Source organism: Trachurus japonicus, chromosome 15, assembly GCF_045865225.1.
Source record: "Trachurus japonicus isolate A0001 chromosome 15, Traja_1.0".
NCBI lineage: Eukaryota > Metazoa > Chordata > Actinopteri > Carangiformes > Carangidae > Trachurus > Trachurus japonicus.
The window spans coordinates 22,221,044-22,246,758 of record NC_140921.1 but is presented as its reverse complement, the minus strand read 5'-3'; the positions used below and the strand labels follow the sequence as shown (position 1 = coordinate 22,246,758).

Here is a 25,715-nt window from a genome sequence, read left to right as displayed (position 1 = left end):
CCGTGGAGACTTGGCTCCGCAGTCGGGCCCCATCACCGTCTCTGGATGGAGGATTATATGAGACTGAAGATTCGGCTCATCTGCAGTCAGACAGCGTAGACGCTGGTGACCAAGGAGCGGGGGGCGGGTGGGGGTGGAGAAATGATTGCAGCCGATATGACATTAGAAATGCATTAGGTTTATTCTGCATGGGGCCTGTAATGGTTTCTGCCGGGCTCAGATAATGCCAATTCTTTGAGCGGCCGTGTGTCTGCGGCCCGTTATCCCCCTTGAAACAGGCTGGCTGGCTGTCATTACGGCAGCTGATATGCTGTGAGCGCCCTGTGTCAGTGTCACCTCCACAGCTATGAATAGAAGCAGGAGGCAGGAGGAGATGAAGGCTGGGAGGGCACACTGAATCCACTCAAACCATGTGTGTCCACGCACACACACAGACTCAGTATGATGCTGCCGTTTCATTAGAAACGTAAGCATCACACAGTCACCGATGTGATCGAGGCTCTGATCATATTTGACTGTGCTGCTGATCAATACATCTGTTCAACATGATTCTACACATCACGGAGAAACTGTCACACTTCACTTCATCAGCATCTTCCATTTTTCTCACCTCAAAATCTGCATCACTTTTACACCAACTGGAATCATTAACTCTCTCTATAGTCAAATGTTTACATTTGGAGAAAAATCAGGCACCAATGTAATAGGATGTCTGCTAAAGAGGAAATCTTTATTAAAACCTGGCAACCTATTGCCGATTTGATGTCTAGAAGTTGACCTAGTGCTAATCTGTCACTGTGCCATTATCTATGTCCTATTGCAGTGGTTCCCAACCTTTTTCGGTTCGTGACCCCATTTTGACATAACAAATTTCTGGCGACCCCGTCAATCAAGATGCACCAGCTCAGCTATTATAATTATACGTTGCATTTCATTTGAACTCAATTTATATTGGAGAAAGTGAAAGTATAGAATTTAAGATTGTGTGTGGTGTTTTTAATCATAATTTTAAAAAGAATATTAGTTAAAAAAATATTTTTATCAGTATTTTTTTTTTTATCAATTACAAGACATTTCAGGCGACCCCATTTGAATTTGAGGCGACCCAACATGGGGTCCCGACCCCAAGGTTGAAAAACACTGTCCTATTGTCACATGTGAAAAACTGGTACTGTTCTGTGTAGCACCACAATTAACTATTGTCAATGTGTATCCATCCTTTTATTATGAAAATAATAAGAATATAAAAATACACACAAATTCTTTTTTTTTACATAATGTACAACGACGGCGCCTTGAGATTAAGCTCATGCACTCATGATGCTATGTACTTTTTTTTGTATTCTGGAGAGTCTTCATCAGCAGATGTCTATGCCTCACTGTGCTGAATTATAAATATTGCTTAGATTCACATAATGTTTCAACTTTAAGGACTTTTTCTCCCCTTTAAAAGCTTAAGTGCACAGGGAAAAAAAAGTGGACAACGCAGCAGCTCCTAAATGCACCTTGTGGTTCGATTCTCCTGTTGATGCCATTTCCAAGGTCAAGGAGGAACTCAAACGACAAACAGCCTGACACAGAGCTGCAGCACTTAGCTCAAATGTTTCAAATAAAAACTCATAGCAGCCAGATGTTGTGTCGACTCGTCAGTCTACACTAATCACTTCTACGTCAAAGTCGGTCAAAAGTGACATAAACACAGATTTAGAAGTTTAGTTTGGGACTGTGTCGGTGCTAATTTTATCTCCACTAAATCACCTCTCATTAGACGGTTCAGACGAGCCTCTAACGATGACTGATGGACCTTTGAAATATTTAATGACCCTTCCATGTCATTAAATGTTGGGTTATTGCTGTAATGTGTGTAGCTGCCTCCTAATGACACCTCTGCTGTCAATACAGCATTAACCGCGGCCACAAAGTACCACAATTAAAGTCAATGAGTGTCATAATTTAAGGCTGCTCAAATAAAACTGTGGCAGTTTGTGCAGTAACTGCACCCAGGGAGTCATTTCATCTCTGTTCACTGTTTTCATGTTTCCATATTAAATGAGATCAGGTTCAGATTTGTCTGGTTAAGTTAATTCTTTCACCACTACTCTAAATTTGACCTCTGTGTGTGTGAGTAAACACTCACACACACACTAGCAGTGTGCCACTGTGGTACGTTTCTGGTGAGCAGTTTAGACTCCGCCCCCCAGGGATTTAAACCAGCTACTTTTATAGTCCCAGGTCGTCCAGTGTACCTCTACTCTCAGATGCGTTCAATATTGTAATGTCCACTTGGTGTGAAAAACAGAACAAACACGGTGTGATGGTGATGTGAGTCTCTCGCTGTCACATGTTCAGGAGCCGTAGAGATGTACTCACTCTGTAGAACTGCATTACGTTTTCCTTTGTCAAAGTCTTCAGATATGCAACTTCAATGTTATCTGCAAGAGAGCAAACACGAGTGTTAGCATCATCAGTTTCACACTCGTCACTGCTGAGCTCTGGACTACACAGCACATTTCAGCCCATATATCACGGCCCGCTGTCCACACTGCACCAACACTTTCAGTTCATGTCGCCGAGGTTTAAAAATAAACTTGCGGAGCCGAGAGACCAATCACAAAGAAAGCTGGTCAGTTTTAGCTGCATAATAACACAAGTGAAAGCACCAGTGTTAAATATGACTATTTTCATATGTTTGAAGAGAGCTCTGATATCTGAGGCTGGAGCCCATTTCAAATATTATTTTACTGAAACTCAGTTCTGTTTATTGTTGTGTAATGTTGCTAGTGAACGCAGACTTTTCAAATTGAGTCTCTGCGGCTAATCTTGATGGAAAAACAATCACAGATTTAACCAACACATCCAATAAAAGCCTTTTTGTAAAAAATGTGAAAGTGACAGGATCGTGCAAAAGTGAAGCGTTTAATAAACAGCAGCTCTACAGTATCTCATAGATACCAAACAGACTGAACGCTCTGACTGACGGTGTGTGTTGCATGTTTTCTCTGCGCCCTTGGCATCAAGTGTTAGCTGCCCTCGCCCTCCTGACTCTGCTCCCTCCCCTCCATCGCTGCTGGTATCAGTAATCTCCACCACGCCCTTGGCAGACTGTCAGTGTTGCCATCACTCAGGGCTTTAGGCAGATTACCAGTGAATCAGGCCCATTACAATCCATTATGGCACTCAGGAGAGTGCTGCAACAGAGAGGTGTGCTACGGCTGCAGATTATTTCAGGCCTTGATCGATTCTAATTTGTGCAGCTCTAAGCAACATCCCGCTCACCTCTGGGACCGACCAAATATTGATAACACCTGTAAACTTATATTTGACTTTGCATGTAACACAATCTCTTTGTGGGGGGCTGCTAAACCAGGAAAGGTTTTAGAATATATTCAAAAAAAATAAAGGTGCAGTTGTTGGCCTGAGAGCTGAACATGAGAGTTAGTGGTGGAGTGGGCTGCATGGAGGCCTCACCTCTGTCAAAATTGTACTGCTGAGAGATGATCTCTCCCCAGTACTTGGCGCACTCAGCAGACAGCTTCTTGGGCTTGTCCAGGCGGCGGATGGCCAGGGCCTGGATGTGCTTCTGGAAGGCCTCGTCGCTCATCTCCTCCACGGCCTTCTCCATGGTGCAGAGGAAAGCCTCCACGCGGCTCTCCAGGTAGTGGGGCGCCTTCTCCGACTGCATGATGAAGCGCAGCCCCTGGACTCCGTTGGCCCGCCGGGGTCCGCTGAACACGATGTAGCCTGGCAGAACGGAGAGAAGAAAACGCAAGAGCTCAGCAGGAAGACACATGAGCTGCTGAAGACAAAAAGAAGCAAAAAACCCAACAATTTGCTCTGAACTATTAATTTCACAATCACACTCATATTCATGAGCCTCTTAAATGTTTAAAAAAGCATTTAACAGGAAGGGTTTTATGAAATGTGTTCCCCACTCCATTTGCCTTGATATTAATATGAGGTTTGGCACCGTTATTACAGAGCCCAGGCACAATCCATTCATTCCTACAATTATTAATCATCATCATGGTTGACAGCACCTAGAAAACTGAACTTCCACACAGTCTGTTCTTTACAAAGCTATTTCTAATTACTGAATGCAGATTAAAGCCGCACTCCATTTTAAAGTGAAAAATGCCTGAATAAGTAGTGGCAGTCATTCTGCCGTCATTAGCGCTTACAAACTAGGTTGGGAAACGGTGTTAGCGCGACATCGGGTGTGATATTTTGGGCTCACCCAGCTGCTCTTTGGTTCTCAGTGTGTTGAAGCAGGGCTCGGAGATGATCTGACAGAACAGCTCCAGCAGCATGTTGTCGTGGGTGGTCTGCATGTCTGTCTGGTAGTAGATCTCAATGCCACAGTTGTTGTGCACCTCGTTCCTCTGCTGGTAAACGTACCAGCCACCTGAGGGGAACACAGGAATGTTTATTCAGGTTTTTCTGTATAACAAAACATACAATGTAACACACACAGGGTGGAGCTCCTAAAACAAACAAACAAAAATCCCACTTTTTAAAATAGATACACTTTTGATAGAGTAAGTAATCAGAATATTCAAGCCATGTAATTTTAAATAGTTCAGTCATTTTTATATCTGCAAAATTAATGAAAAGTCCTTCCCTCCGGTTTTTAAACATGACCAGATAACGTAAGACAGAATAATATAACATGAGCAGTTTAATTCTTTTCACTTACGCCCGTGCAGATTTAATTTAGATTATAGAGGCAGTAAAAGTTCACAGGATTCTGTTAAACGTGACTGGGCCTTCATGAGATGAGAGCTGCGCTTAGCATGTGATGCCGTGACTGAGCAAAAACAAAGCTCAAGTAGTTTCAGCCTGAATCCTTCTCATGAACCCAAAATCCACAGTGATCCCTTAACTGAAATGAATTTTCACCGGCTTAGCCGTACACCTCCATATAATCCATTCCCGTGCGCGTAATCAGGTCTGTCAAAAATGTAATCAAATCTGTGTAAAGTAACTGCAGTGGATCCACCGCACTTTGCTTAGAGGCATAGATTGAGCGCAACACAGTGAAGCAGGAGGAGTTCACACAGAGGACAGTGGTGACACTCTCCAGAAAGGCAGAGACATTCTGCTGAAGGCCAGCAACGTGCTTTTTTGCTGAGTGGCTTCAAATCGGTCTCCTCTAGCTTTATATTGTGCTTGATGTTTGCTTTCAGAGGAGCCGTCCCTTCTAGCGTGGGGGAGAACCGGGCTGCCTTTGTACTCGGCTTCGGCTTGTTTGGGTCCGAGCTCACTTTGAATGGAGGACAAGTTCAGGGTAGGTAATGCAGGTGGGTATATGCACATGCTGACTGAGCACTCTCTGAGTGCAGAGTGTGGAAGTGTCATGTCCACAGCCCCCCCCTCACTCTTCACAACATGTCAAAACTTTACTTCACTTTACTTCAGAAACATAAAAGAGAACAGATAAAAGCTTTGATTAATCAAAGCACTTATGTGAAGTGTGGAAATTTGAAGCTTGTGTGTCTGTGTGAACTTTGTCTTGTCACAGCAAGTTAAGTGTTCAACATCCCGCTGTCGGTGCGGCACAAGAACCGCCCAACACCTCACACTGCATAATGAGAGCTGAAACTGCAGCTTTGTGCGTCCAACACGCGGTATGTAACTTCTGGCCCTCTCAATCAAAACAATGACAACAGCACGGCGTCGGGTGATGTCATGAAATGGCATGGGATCATACGAGTTGACGTCTTCAAACCAGGGGAGGCTTAGGGCGACGGCAGTTGATTCATTCAGTGTCAATTATCCACAGAAATCTCCTCCTCCTCTCCAAATCAAACACTAGAAGTCAGAGTTCAACAACACTGTGGAGCGGGAGCTGGGCCCGCTGCTTACCTTTGTTTCAATTGTTATATAAATAACTCATGAAGCAGACGTTTAGCAAGTTTTTACTGGCAGCCAAATTATCTCCAGAGGCCTGAGAGACTTATAAAAAAAAATTTTAATCTGCGACTTGCCAAAGCTTTTCATTGAACACAGGAAGTATCCTTCGCTGCTTTTCCCTGTGATAACCTAAGATCTGTCTTTCATCCAGTTAAAATATATGGTTGAAAACAATCATTGTGTAAAAAGTTTTTATTAAGAAGCTAGCTTAAAACTGAGTAAAATAAATTTCTGAAAGCTTCTGGCAGGGAACCACAACACACGCCCATGTGCACAGAGGATATGATGTCACTGACAGGTGACCAAATAGAATTAACCCTAATGATTGAAATCACATGTTTTTCTTTTCTCCCAAATTGGCTGGAAACAGTTGGAGTAATGTAGGTGCACGGCTGTCAAGTCATATTTAGTCACTTTAGTGGAGAATAGTTATGTAATAACTTCAAGTGCCCTATGAATCATTGACTATTTAAATTACAGATGTCAGTATTTTGTTCATTTGCCACTGCGACAGAAAAGATTAAGAAGCTTAGTTGTTTTCTAGTGTTTGTGCTGTTATTAAAAACCCTGTTGATCAGCTCACATGGTGTTTTACTACAAGATTAATGAATAAACGGCCACAGATTCATGTGAACTCTGAGAGGCTGAGAGCTTTAGCGAGTTACAGAGTCATAATGCGTTTCCTGGACGAACTGTCAGCCAGTCGCTCATTTCAGGAGCCAATTTCGCATCTACATCCTTTACGTCCTTTCTCTGGTGCTCCTGCTCTGTGTCTGACTGGCAGCCTGGAGCCAGGCCTGGAAAAAATCCTTCGGTGAAACACAGGATGTCTCCAGGTGGCCCCTGCACCGCTCTGCTTTTCCTCCCCGCGTCACTCGATTTTTCCTAATGTAATGAAAGGCGGCGCAGGTGCTTTGCTTTTCACGTCTGCGTTCATCCTTGAACTGCAGAGGGGAGTGCTGTGTGTGTGTGTGTGTGTGTGTGTATATATATGTGTGTGTGCTTCGCCCAATGACGTCCATTTCCACTCACTGACTGTTATGTTCCTCTGAGGGGAAATGAGGGATGTTGAATTTAATCAAGTCTTTACAAACACGAGGCAGCATCACCGGTGACGAGGGGCAGGAGCGCTGGGTGAGGGCCCTTCTGTGTGGTCACCGTGGAGACAGGCATGACTGGTGGACGATGGTGAAGTGTGTGTGTGTGTGTGTGTGTGTGGTGTAAGGGAGAGCAGAGGACCTACCGTCTGGAACCTGCACCTCTCTGTAGCGAATCAGCTGGCTCGGGAGGAGGGGCTTTGTGTGAGCGTGCTCAATGAGTGTGTCCTCCACCATTTGCATCATGCCAAGAGCAGACTGGAGAGATTACAGGAGGGAGGGAAGGAAAGCAAAACGTTTTAGTCCACAAAAACCTAAAAAACACTGTTACCCCAGGAAAATTCTCTGAATAACATTGCATACTACTGAGCCCTAATGTTTTATTTGTAATTTACTTTTCTGTTATGCACATTTTCCTTTAACTTGGCTCCAGGTTTTAGTCGGTTTCTACGTTCATTCTCCAGAATTGCTTCTGACATTTCCTAACAAGCTGCATTAAGCTCCGAGTTCCACATGAGCAGAATTTACTTTGCTTGACATTGAACCTTTCCCTCTTGCAGCCCGGTAGGTGGATTACAACATGGGTACTGCATTGCTTTTAACCTACAGCTACAGACTCAGTGTGGTTCGATTTATTACACATGGACAGTTTCCCCTGTGTTTCACTTGCCATGCAGATAAGTTTTTGTTTCACTTGCAGCAATTGTGATGCATCTGCTGAGGCCTTGGTTGTACCACATCACAAGAGGAGCTGGATGTGATTTAAAATTCTGTTTGACCAAGTCTACGCTCTGGATGAAGAAACCTTCAGTATTTTTGTTCTTTTTTGGCAGGAAATGGAGAGTGAAAATAGTTATGTGGGTTTCTCAGCATCAGATTTAACCACGAAGCCTCAAAATGGAAAATGTTTGTTGTTATTTCGATGACAGAGGCTGTAAATCCTTTAAATCTTGGCTCCGTCGATGCGGATGTAAGTTGTAAAATAAAGTTACATCATTTTAATGTGCTGGGAGATATTTGTGCCCGTTTGCTACCAAACAACAAGGAAGTCATTTAAGCCTCAACCACAGTAACTTTTTTTAATCAATGTTTGAGGTGACCTTTTCCCACTCGCTAATAGGCTTTTTTTTCTCCTTTACTGAAATTCCTTCCTCATGTATCACACAGCCTCATATTACAAGGCCACCGACTACACAGTCAGTTCCTGCTCTGCTGTTACAAACAGGTCTCCATTGTAGCTCCGTGATGACGAAATGGATCATTGCGCCCACGGCTCAATCTAATTCTCTCTCCACCAGACTGTGACGCTGTCGTCATTACAAGGTGTATGATGGTTGCTGTGACAGCTGGGACCTCGGTTAATGTCTCACTTGTTCTCTGGATCTTGTGAGAAGTTACTGAAGGTAAAGAGACAATTTTTTACTGTTTTTTTTAAATATAAAGAATATACAAATAACCTTGTTTACTACCGTCATTAAATGTGATCTAATCTTCCTTTACGTTGTTAGTATACACAAACAATGTGCTTGATAAAACACAATTAATTACAGTCTTAATTCGTGCATCAGGAGGATTTTTAGATCAGTATTAAAACATGTCTGCTTCAGCTCAGACATGTTCTCAGGATGTTTGATATGAGCAGCTCTCTAGGTTGCTCCACGGGGTCTCTATTGGATGAAGGTCTGGCCTGACTGCCAAAATGTTGAACTATCCCTTTTAAAGTTGGAGTCACTCAGTGTTGCCTAAGTTGTTTTCGAGGTAAATTCGTGCAAAATCACTGATGCACGTTCCCGTCTGGAGCAGTTTTTCAGCAAGCAATTTATTCCGTTATTATCTCATAGCGAGGTGAATGTGCAGGTCACAACTCGCCCACAATAGTGTTTTGGAGTTGTTGGATTGTGTCTTTGATGAGTTTGATGAGGGAAACCAATAAATTCCATTAGCCTCTATAGCGTAGCTCTGAGCAGCTCACGGCTCTGCTCCACCGTTCTAAAAATAGCTTGCACCGACAATTAAAGATAATGAACCTACTGCTATGACCTACTCCTAAAACTATAGGGATTATGGCAATGGGCCAATTTGCCAAAATGTTGAACTATCCCTTTAAAGTCAGAGGGCCGTAGTAGACCTACGTTGATGATTATGGTCATTGTCCTCAGCACAACCAAATTCTACTGAGCAGTAGACAGGCAGAAACAACATACCATTATAGATGAAGCATGAACATTATAATGCTACAGAGATGTACAGCCAACAACTCGTAGTGTTGTTTAGCACAGAAAAGTTGCAACAAAAATGTTTTATAATTGTCAACAGGATCAGACTGTATTTGAAGACAACCTTATGCCAAATTGCAAGTAATTAAAAATGTTTTACTACTTGTTGTTGCCATTGTGTGTTTAAAAAAATGATATGAGAGGGAAGCTGCACTACTGTGAATTGAGAAATCTACTTAAACAAAGAGGTAACAAAATTCAAATTCCCCCAGCTGGCAGTCAAAAAAAGACACACACAAAAAAAAAAAACACAAAGATGCCAAACAAACCTCCTTGGTGATGTTGCCATGGAGAAGGGTTTCAATATGTAACCGTGACAATAGCTGAGGTATGAAGGCCTTGAGGCGTGGGAGCGTTACATCTGGAATACAGATCAGAGACAACAGCCATCAATCAAGGAGCAATTTCCCAAGAGTGAATCAGAAAGAGCAACAGAATAACTGCTGCGTGCTGCACTTTCACCGTCCTGCATTCCCATCACGCACAGGACAAAGGAGGTCGCATGTTCCATTATCATACGAACCCGGTCAAACACAACTTGTACGCTCACTTACACATGTAACAAAAATCAAGTGTGTCTCAGCCGGCCAATCTGAATTCAAGCAACGTCTGACCCAGATTCAGGGATGAGCTACAGGGATGAACAGGGATGCACACCCAGACATAGGCACACACACACACACACACACACAATTTATATAAATGATTGTTTGTCCATAGCAGCACCAACACACACAGAATAAGGACACACAAACACACATAGGAAACAAGAGACTGAAAAATGTCCTGTAGACCCCAGACAGGGGACATGGAGAGGGTAAGGGGACACTGATAAGGGAAGAAGCTGTGGTAATTGGAGGCCCTGGTGACCGGGCTACAGGCCTCGACCCTGCAGGTTAATTGAGTCTCATGTGAATCCGAGGAGAGTTTGTGTAAGCTCTGTGGTAAAAATACAACAATCTGCCCTTCAGGTTCCAGACTGGTGCTGCAGAGAGGAAAGACTGCAGCTAGGGAGGCATCTGCTGGAGAACAGCCTCAGCATTCAAATGAGGATTTAAAGGAGGACGAGCGAAGAGAAGACAGGAGCTTAGATGAGAGGAGGGGAAAGAGCGGCACAACATTAAACCAAAACACCTTACACTTTCAATCCAGGAACTCAAGGCTATTTCTTACTGGCTTTCAACTAATAAACTCATCCTGCTATATACGCCGGGCTTCATTTGTTCACTTCCAGCCTAAAGAAGGGATTCACTCTGCGTTTATTCGGCATTTCAGTGAACTCTGTTTGGCCAACAGCAGAAAAGGGGCTAATAAGCACGAGGACTGGGACTTTGAGAGAGAAGTATAGAGAGAAAGAGAGAGATTAAGAGCAGCGTCTCACCATCCAGGGCCTCTCTCAGCTCATCTTTGGTCCAAGCAACCTCAGTCATTAGAAGACGGAGGTAGTACATGGCGTGCTGGTGAGGCTGCTCGGCTCTGAAGTTATTCAAAGACCTCATGTACTGCAGGGAGGGAGGGAGGGAGAGAGAGGAGGCCATGTCAGTTCAACATCAGCACTTCATGAACTGAAACTGCGAGTCAAAACTGGTGTGAAAAGTAGTGCAGGAAGGCAGTAACCACTATTTCCACTTTACTTATGATGTAGGGAAAAATAAAGGTTTTAGACAGGTTTAATTTTTTGATCCATTGTGACTCATCATAACTGATGGTGGGGTTGCAGGCGGGGCTTACCGCTTCTTTGATGATGTCGAAGCGCCTCTCGTCTATCTCAAACGTGGCCATCTTCTCGATGATCTTCTTCAGCAGGATGTGCTGTTTGTCATTGTAACCTTTAACAGACAGCTGCGGCAGACAGAGGACAGGTGGTGCATTGTCAGTAAACAGACAGATGAGGTGGCGCGATCAGTGCTACACACACACACACACACACACACACACACACACCACACACACACACACACACACACACACACACACACACACACACACACACCACACACACACACACACACACACACACACACACACACACACACACACACACACACACACACACACACACACACACACACACACACACACACCCCTGTGGTTTTATTTATTGATCTGAAGGTTCCGATCTACATATTTAAAATGTGTGGCTAAGTGCTGTAATTGCTAGCTAACCAAAGGCTTGTCAAGACAATCCCATCACACCCCACCCTACGATGAGTCACCACCACTACAACACATGCTGTATAACAACAGCTCTATTTGCTGAACATGCTGCAGTAAAGAAACTAAAGAAGTGGATGAATTAAAAAAGAAAAGAAAGATGCCTGTCAATAGCTGAATATAGTGTGTACATATAAATATCTTTTATACTTGTCTTTTTATATTACAATGTGTTTGGGCATAAACAACAAAAAAACTGGGATAATAGGGAAGCATCACTTCCTAGCAGTTCAAACCACTATGACTACAGGCCCTCGGGAAGACAGTGCGAACCTAAGAGGTTGCTGACGGGGTTTCTTATACTTATTCAAGTGTGTTTTTTAAAAATGGGAAAGAACAGTCAAAGTTATTTAAAGCCTCCACTTCGCAATGTCATCTACACCTTCTGGCCCTTCATGATTCAGCAAAAACCACCAGCTACATGGCTGCACTCTCAATCCCATTCCTGGCCTCTCCCTGTCGCTTAGTCCCCGTGGTGACACCTGTTAAAAGTAATCTCTCCTAACATCATTAACCTTGACAAAAAGGCCAGCCAGCCATGCCAGTACTGCTGACTCAAATCAATTACACCCAGCACAGCCGCACAGACAGTGTGTAGAGGAGCAAGTCTATAAGGACACACCACAAACCATGACTTTACTGGGGAGAGGTAGTTAATGAATGCAGGTTACTGGGTCATATAAAGAATGGTGCAGAGTGTTAGGGAGGAAGTAAGAAAGTAGGAAAGAATAGAACAAAACACCACAACTGCAGATTATTTTCAATCATGGGGAGGTTGTTACTTGACACACAGTTAAACTAACTGCACCGCTGATAAATCGGGAGAAACAAAGAGGCGTCTGATTTGGAAAAGTCGCTCCTCTCTATGTGCATCAAACCTCCTGGATACAGATTCACTTCCATCGTCCTTCCTGCACTCGCATCAGCAGAAACGCGACTATAAATATGTCGGAGAATCTGCATCGTTCGGCTTTATTCCTTGTGTCTTGCAATTCATACACTACCTGTATGACATGAACACAATAGAAGTGAGAGAATGGCAGCCAGAGGACCAAAAAAAGAATTACACCGAGGAAGTAAAATTGTGCCATCTAGTATTTCTTCTTCTGCTCTCTGCTGCATGTTCATGGGCTGAATATATTACCCCAAGTGAACGTTGGAAGTGAATCTGTAATATCAGCTACTCATACGTCCTTGACTGAAGCGGACAGGGTTCGCCGCACACTGCAGGACTGCACAAAGCTTAAAAATGTGTCCCTTTTTCTTGCCAAAAATGGAACACCATCAAATTAATGAATCTGAAAAATTAATTCAAATTAATTTAAGAAATTGGTTTAAAAAACACCAATCTTGAAAATTAAAAAGCCTTGTGACAACTCATCATTTGAGCTGTCAAAGTAATAATAAAGAGATATAATTCCTTAATATAATTCCAGTAAATTTCAATATAGCAGCTGACGGTGACATTTCCACACGATTGTATCAAGCCCTCCAGTAACATTATGAAGTTGCAGAGGACACGGCAGCAGGCAGAGGTTCCCCTAAATCCCTCAAGTTAGACAAACGACACACAGCACTTCACATAATCAGTGTAGAAGCCAAGCCACTTGCACTCTGTCGCAGCCCTAAGAGTGGACCCTTGACTGGCACCCCCCACTTCCCTCCACAGTTCAAACGGCTTACTTACGAGGATGGCATTCATCCCTGAGGCTACGCCATACACCAGCCCGGCCAGACGGGCTGCATATGTATACTCTTTTAAATCATCCTTCAGTAACCTGAGTAACAAGTAGGTCATGTTGCAGTGCAGGGGGTCTGCATATAGGTAGCGACTAATGGAAGGGAAAAACAGAAAAAAGAAAAAACAAATGACATGTTTGATGGAATGTAGGGCGTTGTTAGAGCAACACCCAAAAATAAACACAACGCAAGTATGAGAAGAATGATCAGAAGAGTATGTATATGCAGCCTTGTGACCAGCTTTCCGTCCAGTAAGACTGGAAAAAAATTATTCAACCGACGACATAAGCTACCACTGTTTTTACATCAACCTTTGAATTACAAATTCACCGCCACTGGTCGGACGCCGCTTCTGCTCACGTGTGTTGTAAACCCTACTACGTCTAAAAAGAGAGAGAGATGACGACACCTCGTACGTCTGAGAGTGTGAGGACATGGAACACCCCCTCAGCAGTCAGTTGGGTTTTGTGAAAAGATGGGTGAACAAGTCGGGAGCAAGGATCGATGAAGGATGAAGAGCAAGATGCAGACAGAGCAGAGACTGGACTGGGACCGGCCAGGTCTAGGTGGGAAGGTTTTTGTGTATAATTAGCTTAAGCTGCATAGGTGAGATTTATCACATGAGATAAGTCTTCGATGGTTAATCATCTTGATAATACAGACAATAATGGTAGGTTGCTGAAAATGTGTGCAGTTGTTATCATTAATTGTATCATTATGTGTGATAAAACTCTCCAATCTAAGCATAGATATGGCCAAATGAACCTGTCAACCCAGGCCTGGCTGAGCCACACTGGCCCAGTCAGTGGATGATAAAGGGTAGTGGGGGGGGGGAGGTCTGGGATGTGGCATGTGGGCAATGGGGAGGTTTTTTGAATACTTACATACATCCCATAGACGGTATTTTGGAGGTCATAGTTCAAGCCAGCTAGTTCGGCTGCATATGCATACTCGTTGAGGGAGTCCTTGAGGAGCTCCAGATATAAATATGCCATGTTACAATGCAATGGGTCCACATACGCAAACGGGCTGTAGAGGAAATGGTCAAACAAAGCACAGATGTGAAGTGCAGTAATAATGCTCTACACTTTCACACGGTAAGAGATGAAGATACCTCAGGCAAAATGACTAATTAAAATTAATTGCAGAGGTGTAACATTCAAGTTGTTCAAACATCCAGTTTGTCACACGATGTCGCAAACCTATTACTCACAGTCTGACAGACAACACACCCAGAAGGGTTCAGTGTTTCAGTTGCTGAATATTGCCAAAAAATTGATAATACACCCAATCACATAGTGTGTGTTTAGAAACATTGTGGCATCATATTCTTGTCTTAACAGATGGGAGTCACAATCTTTTCTGATCTGGTCTAACTACAGAAGTTGTGATACTTTGGGTTATTTGATGTGGGGCTGTATGAATTCAGCGTATTAGTCAGGGTAGGACTTTAACTTTATTGAAAACACACCTTAAAAAAACAACATCAGTCTAATGCTTGCTGTATTATCAATGTTTCACTGCTTTATATTGCCGTCAAACAGCCCTGTATGTCTGCTGATCTGTTGTGTAACAAAATTATAGGCATAGGTAAACAGTAGTGTTGTTGTACAGCAAATACTCAAACTGTCTTTGGTAGCCAATGTGTGTTTTTTCTGTTGCCCCTGTCCACAGCAGTCCATCACTCTGCCCCTGTGCCAACTGATTAGTCTACCACATGTAACACACTGACTCATACAACAACCTGATCAATTACCTTCCATTAAGGGTAAATTAACACTTCCTTCAGCACTCTTATAAAATATGTATAACTATTTTTATTATTGAACAGCTACAGAAATAATTGAGCCAATTACTTTCAATATTAATATGGTTGGTTGGGTGCTGTATTTGGGACAAAAATCTTCGCATCTAAAAAGGCTGAGAGACTACTTACTGGTTAGAACATTGAGGCCAAAATTTCACATTAAGTACAATGGTTCATGAATATTAACTCACCTGAAGAACTCGAAGTTCAGGCACGCTTTGGGCAGAAAGAACTTGTCATCCTGCTTGAACCACACCTTGCTCATGGCAGTGTCCTAGGAAATAACCACACACACTTAGTTCTGCATTTTATATTCATTAAAAGCTCATTCTGTGCAAAGATAACTGCAGCTACACACCACAAACTGACAGTGCGCAATTACTTATTCACATTCATTCAACAAAAGGTACTTTGATATCTGTGATTAGAACATAGTATTTCAGCAATAAAAGAAAAAGCACAGGGAGCTATCCTTCACATAATGAAATATGAACACTATTGTTAGCTTAGCTGACTTCCTCTGATCTTGAAACGATAGCAACAACGGTGCTACACATTTTTATGTCTCAATAACAAGACAGCAATACATTATTACCATATGAAAGCATTACAGATTTGTAACAATATGCAGTTAAGCAGGACCTGTGCCTTTAGGTAATGAAGTATGACAATACTTTGATGATGGCGCAGCACAGTGAAAACACTCACCTTGATTAAAGTGGGAACTGATGGAGAGTCTTTCTCCAGAGGGTAGATCTCAAAGTTTGTGGGGATGAACTCATTTTTCATGGGTAATTTGAACTTGCCGTTGAGGTCTGCATTCCCCCATTTCTGAAGGACAGGCGTGCAATCAGCAGGCAGTGTCGTACAAAACCTGAGCAGTACTCAAACACTCACAGCAAAGCAGAAAAACAGAAAGAGTGATTTGATAGAGCACTATGACTGCAGCTAATTACCTTGATGGACTCTTCAGAGATGGCTTCCTGTTTGTACTGCGTGCCATACCATTCCTCTGTCTTGTCTGTTTGCCCTTCAAATGACTTTGACACCACTGCAACTCTGGGAAAAGAAGAAAGAGAAAAGCAGTTCACATTATATGAATACAAAAACCTCTCTCTGTCAAAGCCTATTAGGTACTGTCAGTCTCTGGCCACTCCACCATAAAAGATGCAAATGCTTTTATGTTCGTTCTCCATTTGAAACATGGTTGAGGTAGAGATCCGAATTATTTTGCTGTACAGTGCATGCTGGCACAGCTGGAGCCCACGGTTCGCTGCGTTTTGATGGGACATTCCTAACTGATTTCACTGTTAATTACATGGAAATTCAAATGTTTCATGGTACAAAATCACTCTGCAATTGGTCAGAAATGCTGTAATGAGCTGTGGTTCCTTTCATTGATCATATAATCTATGGTAAACACTGTTGTGTTGGTTTGCCAGTTGGTTTTGTATTTTATGTTTCCATTGAAATTTTGTCATTTGCCACAATATCATACTGCATATGGTGGGAATCATCACATTGCTTATACTTGAATATGTGCCCAAGCCTAGCTATCTGTACTGTACTAGCAACAGCAGGTTATATACCAGGAGGGAGAGGAGAGCTGCTGTCTGTCCATTGATTGAAATTAACTGAAATATTGGCAATTACTTAAACCAACTAGCATTTCTGGTGCCACATGTTGAGGATAAGGATAGTAATGTTTAATTGTTTTGACAAATGATTAAATACACCCCTTATTCAGAGTGCATGTTTGACTGGTAGTACGTTAATATTATTAATGAACAAAAATACCTACAGTAGATCAACCTATATATATCGACTAATATGCATTATCAACAAGAGTGCTTAAAATATATTTCTAGCAGTGCAATAATAAAAACTAACTTGCTAAAACTTATTTTAAAGCTGCATGAGTGAGATTAAAACATGAGGGAAGATTGTTTTGAATGCTAAGTAGCACTGGCGACACCCCAAGGTTAAATATCCACTTTAGTAAAAGGAAGAGACTGGCAAGAAAATGTGTAGGGTCAGCCAATGAGTGCATGCAATCTCCTCCTTGGTAAGCTTTAAGGAATAGACCGGTCACATCTGCACTATGCTTGACACAACAGTGTGATCCCATCAAATGATGTAGTGTTACAGCTACACTCAGTGAGAGTTTTATAAAAGACTCCAGGCTGGGCTGCAGCAGTAAAGACTGGGCTACTGCCACAAAACAAGCTGACTCGCTCCCCCACATTAGGACATCTTGTCACAAAGCTGAAAATAAAGTCACACAGGCAAATAGACAAGTCTTTTAAAGGGCCATTTCCTAAACAGAAATGCCTCAACCCTTCAGTATTTCTACAAAAGGACAAAATTTAGGTCCAAATAATGATAATTTCCATGAACAATTAATTTGCCTATTATAAGTAAAGATGTTTAGAGCTGAATGTGTTATGTATCTTATGATTTTAAACAAAACAACCACTTTAAACACTGTCCTTAAACAAATAGCAATTAATCAGTTGTCATCAAATTCAACCATGATTTGACAGGCCTACATTTTAAAGAACATAACAAGTATAACCAACCTATAAAAGTCATTTAATATACCACTATTTCCAATTCAGCACCCCTCCACACTGTATCCATCTCATATTAAACTGAACCTTTGAGGCTGCAGAGATAATTAAATCTGGGAGGTTGTCTGGCATTCACTTTCATGGAAAAAAATTGAAAAGCTTTTTCATCTAAAATATCAAAGAAGACCAACAGCACTTTGTCACAGCAGGCACACAACAAACATCACTCAATATCTGTAAGCACAACTATAAAGTTATAAAGAAGCAGCAGAAGTCACAGCAGGCATCATTTCATGCGCATTAGCACTACATACTGCATATTTATCAATTAGTAGCACAATGACATTAAAACTAGTCAGTATATGTACATTGCATACTGTTTATATAACATTCTTTACAGTAAATCATATTGATCACTTGAACACTTCACTTACTGTTTTGGGTGTTATTATGCATTGTGGAGTCTGCTGTTGTTAGCCATGGCCACATTTCTGGACACATTACAACCCTCTTACGAAGCATCAGGACTGAACAAGGAAAGTTGTTCTCCCACTGACCTGACATGTTCTGGTCTCAGTTTATCCAGCACCATCTCGATCAGATCTGGTCTGAAGTCCTCTAAAAGGTACTCTGCTGCCAGAACCTCTTCAAGAGGGTAGTACTGAAACAGAGACAAGAGACATAGAGGATTGTGCTGCTAGACAAGAGAGATTAAATGTAAAACAGGCTTAGAAATCAATTCCATTTTTTTAGGGCTTAAGTATTGAAACTCTTGAACTGGAGGGGACTCTGTCGATGAAACATTATTGTTGTTAAAGCTCTTATCATTTTGTGGCACTGATCTCAATTTCATAATTTAACAGCTGTAAAGATGCCTGCAAGTTCTTTGAAGAACGAATTTAAGAAGAAATGTGCCCTACATTGTTTGTGTTGGCATATAGGGGCCTATAATTTACACTGACAAACCTGCTGAAAGAAAATGTCTGTAATTTGTAGAGCGGTGACCATTAGGTACTTAAGTCAATGAGCCTTGCTACCACAATCACAAAATTAGTGAAGTAAGTAAATAAATGTACAGTATAACAGCCTAACTGCGACTGTGCCGCTGGAAAACCTCTTTTCTCTCAATGCAGTCGACAGCAGCAGCAGACAGCACGATGACGACAGCAGGCACAGACGCAATTGAGCTGCATTGCCTCTCCATGGAAACAACCTTTGCAGATGGGAGAGGGGACTTACGTGTAGTAAACCAGCCACTTTGGAGGTGTAGCCACGGGGTCTCTCCTTGTCCTTGAACCTGAAGGCCACTTTGTTCAAATCCTACAGGAGAGATGGGGAAGGAGGAGTCACAGGTGAAGTCTCAACAGTGATATACAAATGACACTTTGAAAACAGATTCTAGACAGAGGAATGGCTCAGAGGGGATGTTTTTACACTTAAAATAGGAATACTGGCCCGCCTCATTTAACAAAGCTACATTTATCACAAGAGGTGAAGAATATAGCTGACAGGTTTGAATCCTGCAGCCTCTGTTGCTCCATTAGTTTTCCAACTAAGCAGAATAAGTGGGTCAAGATCGTCCTGCCCCTCTGTCTGATATGTCGCTGAATAGACAACATTAATTACCTTGCACTCGTCAAACACCCACGCCTGAGGCCCCTCAGTGCGCAGTTTCTGGATGTATTGGAACATGTGGAAAATGATGTCCTCAACGTGCACTGCATTAACAGACATACCACGCCTCAATGAATCTCTACCGCCCACATGTGTACAATAACAACACACAGAGATCATAACCATAAGCCAGAAATGTTGTGCAAACAGTGAATCGACGTGTGCAGTCAGTGGTGCTGCTTACAGAGGCCTTCCTCAGTCAAGTCCACATTGATGATGAAGAACATGAATCCCCTGGCTCCTTCCTTCTGTCCTCCTACAAGCGTGTTCACCCAGCCTGAAATGTGATTTTATAATTAATCATTTGGTCACAAGGAGATTTCTTTCATTTTATGATGGAGAAGTGAACTTTTTTTGAAGGTTAATTAGTCCACTGTGAAAACTGGAAGTCATTCTGAATTACAAAAGTCCCATATGGTGACTAATGATTTTATCTTTGTGTTTTCCATTGTTTTCAAAACACAGAAGTACGTTTCTTCATTTTTGTTCTCATAGAGAACATAGAGTATAATTACAACCAAACAAAAGGCCTGTATATGCTCCAAATGTATGTCCTACCCTTGGATTTTAGCTCAGACAGCAGACTTCCAGGTCCTTCGTGGCCGATCAGATGTCCCAGGTAATGTCCTGGATTGGACTTGTAGTACTTCTGCAGGTCTGGGATAGGGAAGGTCACATACAGGTTCCTGATGTCTTTGATAGGCACCACTTTGTAGAATTGCTGTGACAAAAGATGAACAAAAGATCATTAAAAACGAAGTTTGTCAGAAAAAGCTGTTTTGAATTTGACAGCTTAAAATGGGGGACTACAAATGTAAACAAGTACAAAAACTCTTGAAGGTTATAAGTAAGCAACTCACTCTAAGGTGTTCCTCCTGGAAGGGGTGCTCAGGGAATTCTGGGATAGGCACGCTCTTGTTTTCCACTTCTCCAAACAGGTTAACCACCATGGCAGTCAACTCGTCTAATGATTCTGTGGGTAAGAGAAGAGAAAACAAAAATATTACTGACAAATTCCAGGATTCTCACAGCCGTTTCAGAACCACAACAATATTTTTTCACCAATAGGAGCACAAGAATTTTCACAAGACCTCTAGTAGGTGAGGAAATGATAACCACGTGTTCTTGTAAGCACCTCTGTCCAACTGTGTCACTTAGAATTCAGATGACAGAGTTGTGTTTTAAAACATGACATTTCATCTGGGATGACACAAACCAGTGACACTTACAGTAGTAAAATAACTGTATAAATAACTGTGCAAACACCATCCTCAGGGTGCTTTGGGTTAATTACATAAACACCAAAATCTCATACTGGTTATGATCTAATGTGATGTTAGGATACTGCATGTTGGTTATATCATTATCATAAACAATTGAGATCATCTTTGACAACCATGTCCAACATAAACTTTATCTTATACCATGAAATGTCTGTTGAGCTTATTGGAAATATGTTTTCCTGTCCAAAAAGCACAAAACATTGATTGCAAAACAGGAAGAGAACACTGTTATTCCACCACAGAGGAAGCAGAAGTTTTCAGACCTTCTCACAATGACACAGTATTACAAAAAGGTAACAGTAGAAAAAGGTCAGTGGGAAGAGAAAGTTTTAAAAATAGATGTTGTATATAACTTTGTCCAGCAAAAAAGATCAGACAAACATGCAGATTTGGAAACGGGTGGTGTAGTACTTTCTGTTTATGGATTAACCTTCAAGTGATGCTCTAACCTGCATTAGGCAGAATGGTCTCATTTGTTTTTGTACCAAACCATGGTAAACCACCACAATTGAAAATGTCATGGTGTACCTAAACCAAAATAATATGATGGATGCCAAGTACAAAAAGTTAGACATGACTTGCAGTCTTTGTTCCTCTTTGTTGTCTTCACTGCTGTAAAGGAACAGTGAGGTTTAGCAAAATGTAACGTTACATTTAGTGGGCCATGTGCTCTTACCTCTTCCCAACACACAAAGTCCCATGAGGTTTGAAGAGTAGTATGTAGAATGAAATGTCAGGAGCTCTTGACGAATGTCAACCCCATCTTTGGATGGTCTGGTTTCAAGAGTGAGTTTGTTGCCTGTAAGAGAAATTCAGGAGGCCATCAGACATTTATGTGTGAATAATTTCACGTTCATCATTTAAAAATATTCAGTGGCAATGAATTAGAATTACAAGTCACTGTTGGTCTTCAAGGTCTTATCATTTTCCAACTGCAATTACCAAGTTTGAATAAAACATGAGCAATGTGTTGACCCGATGGTGAACGAGAGGACTAACATGGTGAAAAAAAATAATGTTCCTCTTTTAGAGTGTGAAGGACTAAGCCACAGAAGAATTTTCATCTTGAGAACTGCATTACTTTAATAGTAAAAGAAACAAAAACAAAAAAACCTGAGTTGTGATCATGTTTCCTGAGGTCTTTGAAAAGCCGGTCAACTACCGTCCATCTATGAATTAACATCATCTCATAATACTGCAGCTAACATGCAACATGTCTCAGGCAAATCAAGCAACAGCGGTTTAGACTTGTTGAGATTTGAAACAAAGCATCAGTCTGGAGAAGACCGTGTTGGTTTGAGAGGAGCACACGACTTTCAGGCCTGCCTGATCCTCTTCTATTCTTGAATGGAATTAATGTTATATAATTCAAGACTGCCATCAGGTGGTTATACTGAGTTTGGAGGTACACCAAGTCCATGTCACTCTAATCTGACATTTCAGTTAAACAGTCAACTCTTCTTTGGCTATCAGAGGCTGCAGTTTAATATCAACTGAGTAAATCAGCACAAATGTATGAAATGAAATGAATGAGTTATTATGATGAAGAGAGATCTCTTAAAAGAGATATTTTTGTCTCTGTTGCTTTGGAATATTATGTTCTTGTGTTTCACAAATTCATATGGTGCCTAAAATATTCAACATTAATTACAGTGGGTTAATTGATGGACTGAATGACCAAAACCAACAATAAATCTCACCTGTCTTCAAAAATACATGGGTGGTTACAATATGAACTCCATATAGTCAAATATTATACAACTAGTGTTTTATCATTGTTCAAACACTATATGGTAACAAAGAGACAGACTGACGCAGAAATTACACAATATTGACACAAGATGTAATGAGCAGAAAGTCACAATGAATAATGGGATCACGTGAACACGTTTCTACCTGTTCCAAATTTACTGAAGGGGTGGTTTGGGTTGCCAGTGGCCTTCTCCAACTGAAACAGTCTCCAGGCGTCATTCATTAGGTTCTTCTCATGCTCCGAGTCCACAGCATTCACCTCACGATCCTTACAGCTCTCATCAAACAGTGGGCACAGGAAGAACTGGGCAAACCTACAGAAAACATAAAGTGATGGCTTACTTACTGTCATAATATGTGGAATCACTATTACATGTAAAACAATAACACTTGGAGCTTTGTAATTTTTAAGATTTTGAAATTTAAACTTCTGTTTATATTTTCTGTTGAATGTCAGTCGTCTGTACAACAAACATATGAGGCAGGGAGGAAACTCCATTTGCATTAGTTCATTATGAGAGCAACTGCCATGCAAATCAGAAAAGGTTAAGAACACACACATTTGAATGTTTTTACATTTACACCCTAGGTCAGTTTTTGCTGCAGATTTGAAGATTCATGCAACAGACAGCAACAAACCACACCTAAGACCATACACGTGGGTGCTCGTATAAAATAAATGATTTAGCTCTCATAAAACAATCAAACTACAACCTTTGCTCGCAAATGTGATCATACCATGGACGCGTTTGTTGGCGTCATTCTCAGATAAATTCACCCTCAAATACTGTAGTAATAAAATAAATAGGTTCGGGTGGAAAGATAATTGATTACAAATTAGCATGTGCTAATTGTCTACAATAAAGCAAGCACAGTTCAGGTATGGTTAAAATAAGGCTCCAGCTAATGACATATACGATCTCTTCAGGACACAGTGTTCCTCTATCTTTTTAAAGAGATAACAACATCAATATTTCAACATACTCTGCTCTGTCCTTTCCCACCACTAAAGTCCAGATGGCTTTACCATTCACAGGCACTGGGGAACAATTAGCTAGTGCCAGAAACAGATGCTCTCTAGACTATCATTCATTTATAAGTAGGTAAGCTTATCCCTATAGGTTAAATTCTGACATGGCCTGACTGTCCTCTCCAAACCACCACAGCAGACACGTGAGCAGAGCCCCCTGCTGTGGACATCAGTCTCACCCTGTGCTGAGGTTTCTGGCTTCAGGGGAGCAGGGACTGTGCTGATGGTTACAAAACAAAGCACAATGAAACCGAGTCTTGTAAGCAAAGACAATGGCCATGGCAGCTCTCCTGGATTAACACCTGGACTCCCATGGGGAGAATTGTATACTGACTGAGCCAAACAGATGTCACCTACCTTAACCGGATAAAAGGTGTTTCATGTTGTGAAACGTGATGGACAAAATATTAGAGACCAACTGAGTCTGATTAGCTGACTAGCAGTTATTTTCAAGTCCATTTACAGATTATGTATTTGCAGGAAACTATTTGTATTGAGGCACTAAAACAAATTATAGCAGCTGCTGAAGTAAGAAGAGTAATTACTAAGTAAAAACAGGGCACACTCATATGACACACAAGTGAGATCTCTGAGGTTGAATTACTTTCAGTTCAGGGCGAAACCCTATCACGAATAGGAAATTACCTGTCTAGCGCTCCTTGCAAGTGCTCATGGGACACGTCAAAGTAGTAGTTGGTATGCTCTCCACTGGTAAAGGCATTGGAGCTTCCGGCATGCTCGCTGAGAAACTGGCTGTACTCATTCTCCTTGGGATACTTCTTTGTTCCCAGGAACAGCATGTGCTCACAGAAGTGAGCCAGACCAGAGATATTCCCCGGGTCTGATAATGAACCTGCAAATTTAACAAAAGAAAATGGTCACCAAATATGAATGTCAATTAAGCAGCAGCTCTTTACTCATGACAGTTCTTGGACAAAATATTATGGAGTTTTCTAAGTTGGTTGGCCAGACACTGCATTTACACAATGGCACAGTGGCTACATTTCTATACACAGAATTACATTATAAGTTATCTTGGCCATATGACTCAAATGCAAGGTTCTCCTATGTAAATCATGGTCAGAACACTTTAATACAAACATCTCGGCTTACTTTCTCTCTCTTCAACTTTGCCACTCTGAGTCAGAGCTCAAGGAAGTAAAAAAAACTTGTGATAGTAATTTAACCAGCCTCCTACTACAATAAATATCAACCTTAGTCTGAGAGGAGTTAAAACATTTTTAAAGCTGGGTCCCCTTTTTTTAATATATACTGTTAATGAGAACAGGTCCGTGTACACCAATATCATGTTTGATAATGTATTTATAGAAAAAATGATGGACAACAGAAATCAGAATTGTTTATCGAAATCAAAAGGACAACAGTTTGACCAGCAGCATCAAGGTAAGTCTGTGCAATCTGAGAAAAATACACACACATTTCCATGTAAGGGGGAAAGCCCCATGAGAAAAATACATGACAACCTGAAGAGACAGTCCTGGTGGAAAGAGACCCTCACCTATTTGGACATCCAAAGCAGCTGAGGATTTGTCTGTGGTTGGGTCACTGATGAGCATAGCCTTCAGGCCATTAGTAAACTCTAGGCCTCTGTAAACCCGTTTGTCCTCAGGAGAGCGAATTATGTCACTAACCACCCTGTCCACAGCCGGATCGGTCATTCTGAGCGGCAGGGATGACACCAGCCTGCAGAGAGGGGGAATCAAATGTACAGTCAAATTTTTGTCCAGCTTGGTGCAAGGGAGTTTTCAACACTGATGGAAATCTTTAAAAAGGGCACAACATGTTTTCAAGTCAAAATCATAAGTGGCATACTCTTAAAGCCAATAAGATGCTGAGTATAATGTATTATATTGGCAGTTTATTAAGATCATCTTGACAGAATTAATGCAGTCTAACACAGCCTTAGAGGTTGTAATATTAGATTTGTGTTGTTCTACTGGAGGTGATGGTCATTTTGGATGCTGCAGTTTGTGATGCTGTTCTCTCTGACTTGCAGCTTTTATGTGGAAAAACGCGGATAAACAAGAAAGTTTGAGAAATGCACAATAAAAAGAAAATTAATACGCGACCAATTCGATGTTCGGTGGTTAATCAAAAATACGTATACAAATGCATTTCCGTGAATATCACAGAGATTAGCTGTCTCCACTCGCTAGCTACAGGACATGAATTAACCCCACTCACTGATGGGGAAACTAGCATTAGCTTGTTGCTACGTTAGCAGCTTACGCTCCGGAAAAGTTAACAAGTACACAAATGGCAGTCGGGCTGGCTTGTTTAATTGCGTGATAACATTTACGGCAATCCATCTATATTGTAAGGTACACTATAATGTAGCAGT

At 41.5% G+C, this 25,715-nt stretch overlaps 1 protein-coding gene across 2 annotated transcripts in view; it reads right to left on the bottom strand.

Moving 5' to 3' along the window:
- The window catches only part of ide (insulin-degrading enzyme), a 30,646-nt gene that overhangs the window by 4,344 nt on the left and 587 nt on the right, over positions 1-25,715 (bottom strand). The window contains exons 2-22 of one of the 2 annotated variants that reach the window (XM_085800524.1): positions 24,873-25,057; positions 23,999-24,206; positions 22,468-22,637; positions 21,248-21,370; positions 20,149-20,261; positions 19,847-20,009; positions 19,473-19,565; positions 19,241-19,332; positions 18,854-18,934; positions 18,172-18,275; positions 16,001-16,103; positions 15,753-15,875; positions 15,236-15,318; positions 14,122-14,266; positions 11,015-11,125; positions 10,665-10,785; positions 9,553-9,644; positions 7,154-7,265; positions 4,235-4,402; positions 3,469-3,741; positions 2,371-2,432 (exon numbers count right to left, since the gene is read on the bottom strand). In XM_085800524.1, coding sequence (XP_085656650.1) covers positions 2,371-2,432; positions 3,469-3,741; positions 4,235-4,402; positions 7,154-7,265; positions 9,553-9,644; positions 10,665-10,785; positions 11,015-11,125; positions 14,122-14,266; positions 15,236-15,318; positions 15,753-15,875; positions 16,001-16,103; positions 18,172-18,275; positions 18,854-18,934; positions 19,241-19,332; positions 19,473-19,565; positions 19,847-20,009; positions 20,149-20,261; positions 21,248-21,370; positions 22,468-22,637; positions 23,999-24,206; positions 24,873-25,057 — 2,725 coding nt within the window. Of the gene's footprint in view, positions 1-2,370; positions 2,433-3,468; positions 3,742-4,234; positions 4,403-7,153; positions 7,266-9,552; positions 9,645-10,664; positions 10,786-11,014; positions 11,126-13,184; positions 13,330-14,121; positions 14,267-15,235; positions 15,319-15,752; positions 15,876-16,000; positions 16,104-18,171; positions 18,276-18,853; positions 18,935-19,240; positions 19,333-19,472; positions 19,566-19,846; positions 20,010-20,148; positions 20,262-21,247; positions 21,371-22,467; positions 22,638-23,998; positions 24,207-24,872; positions 25,058-25,715 lie in introns of both variants that reach the window. The other variant, XM_085800525.1, reaches the window with a different exon arrangement.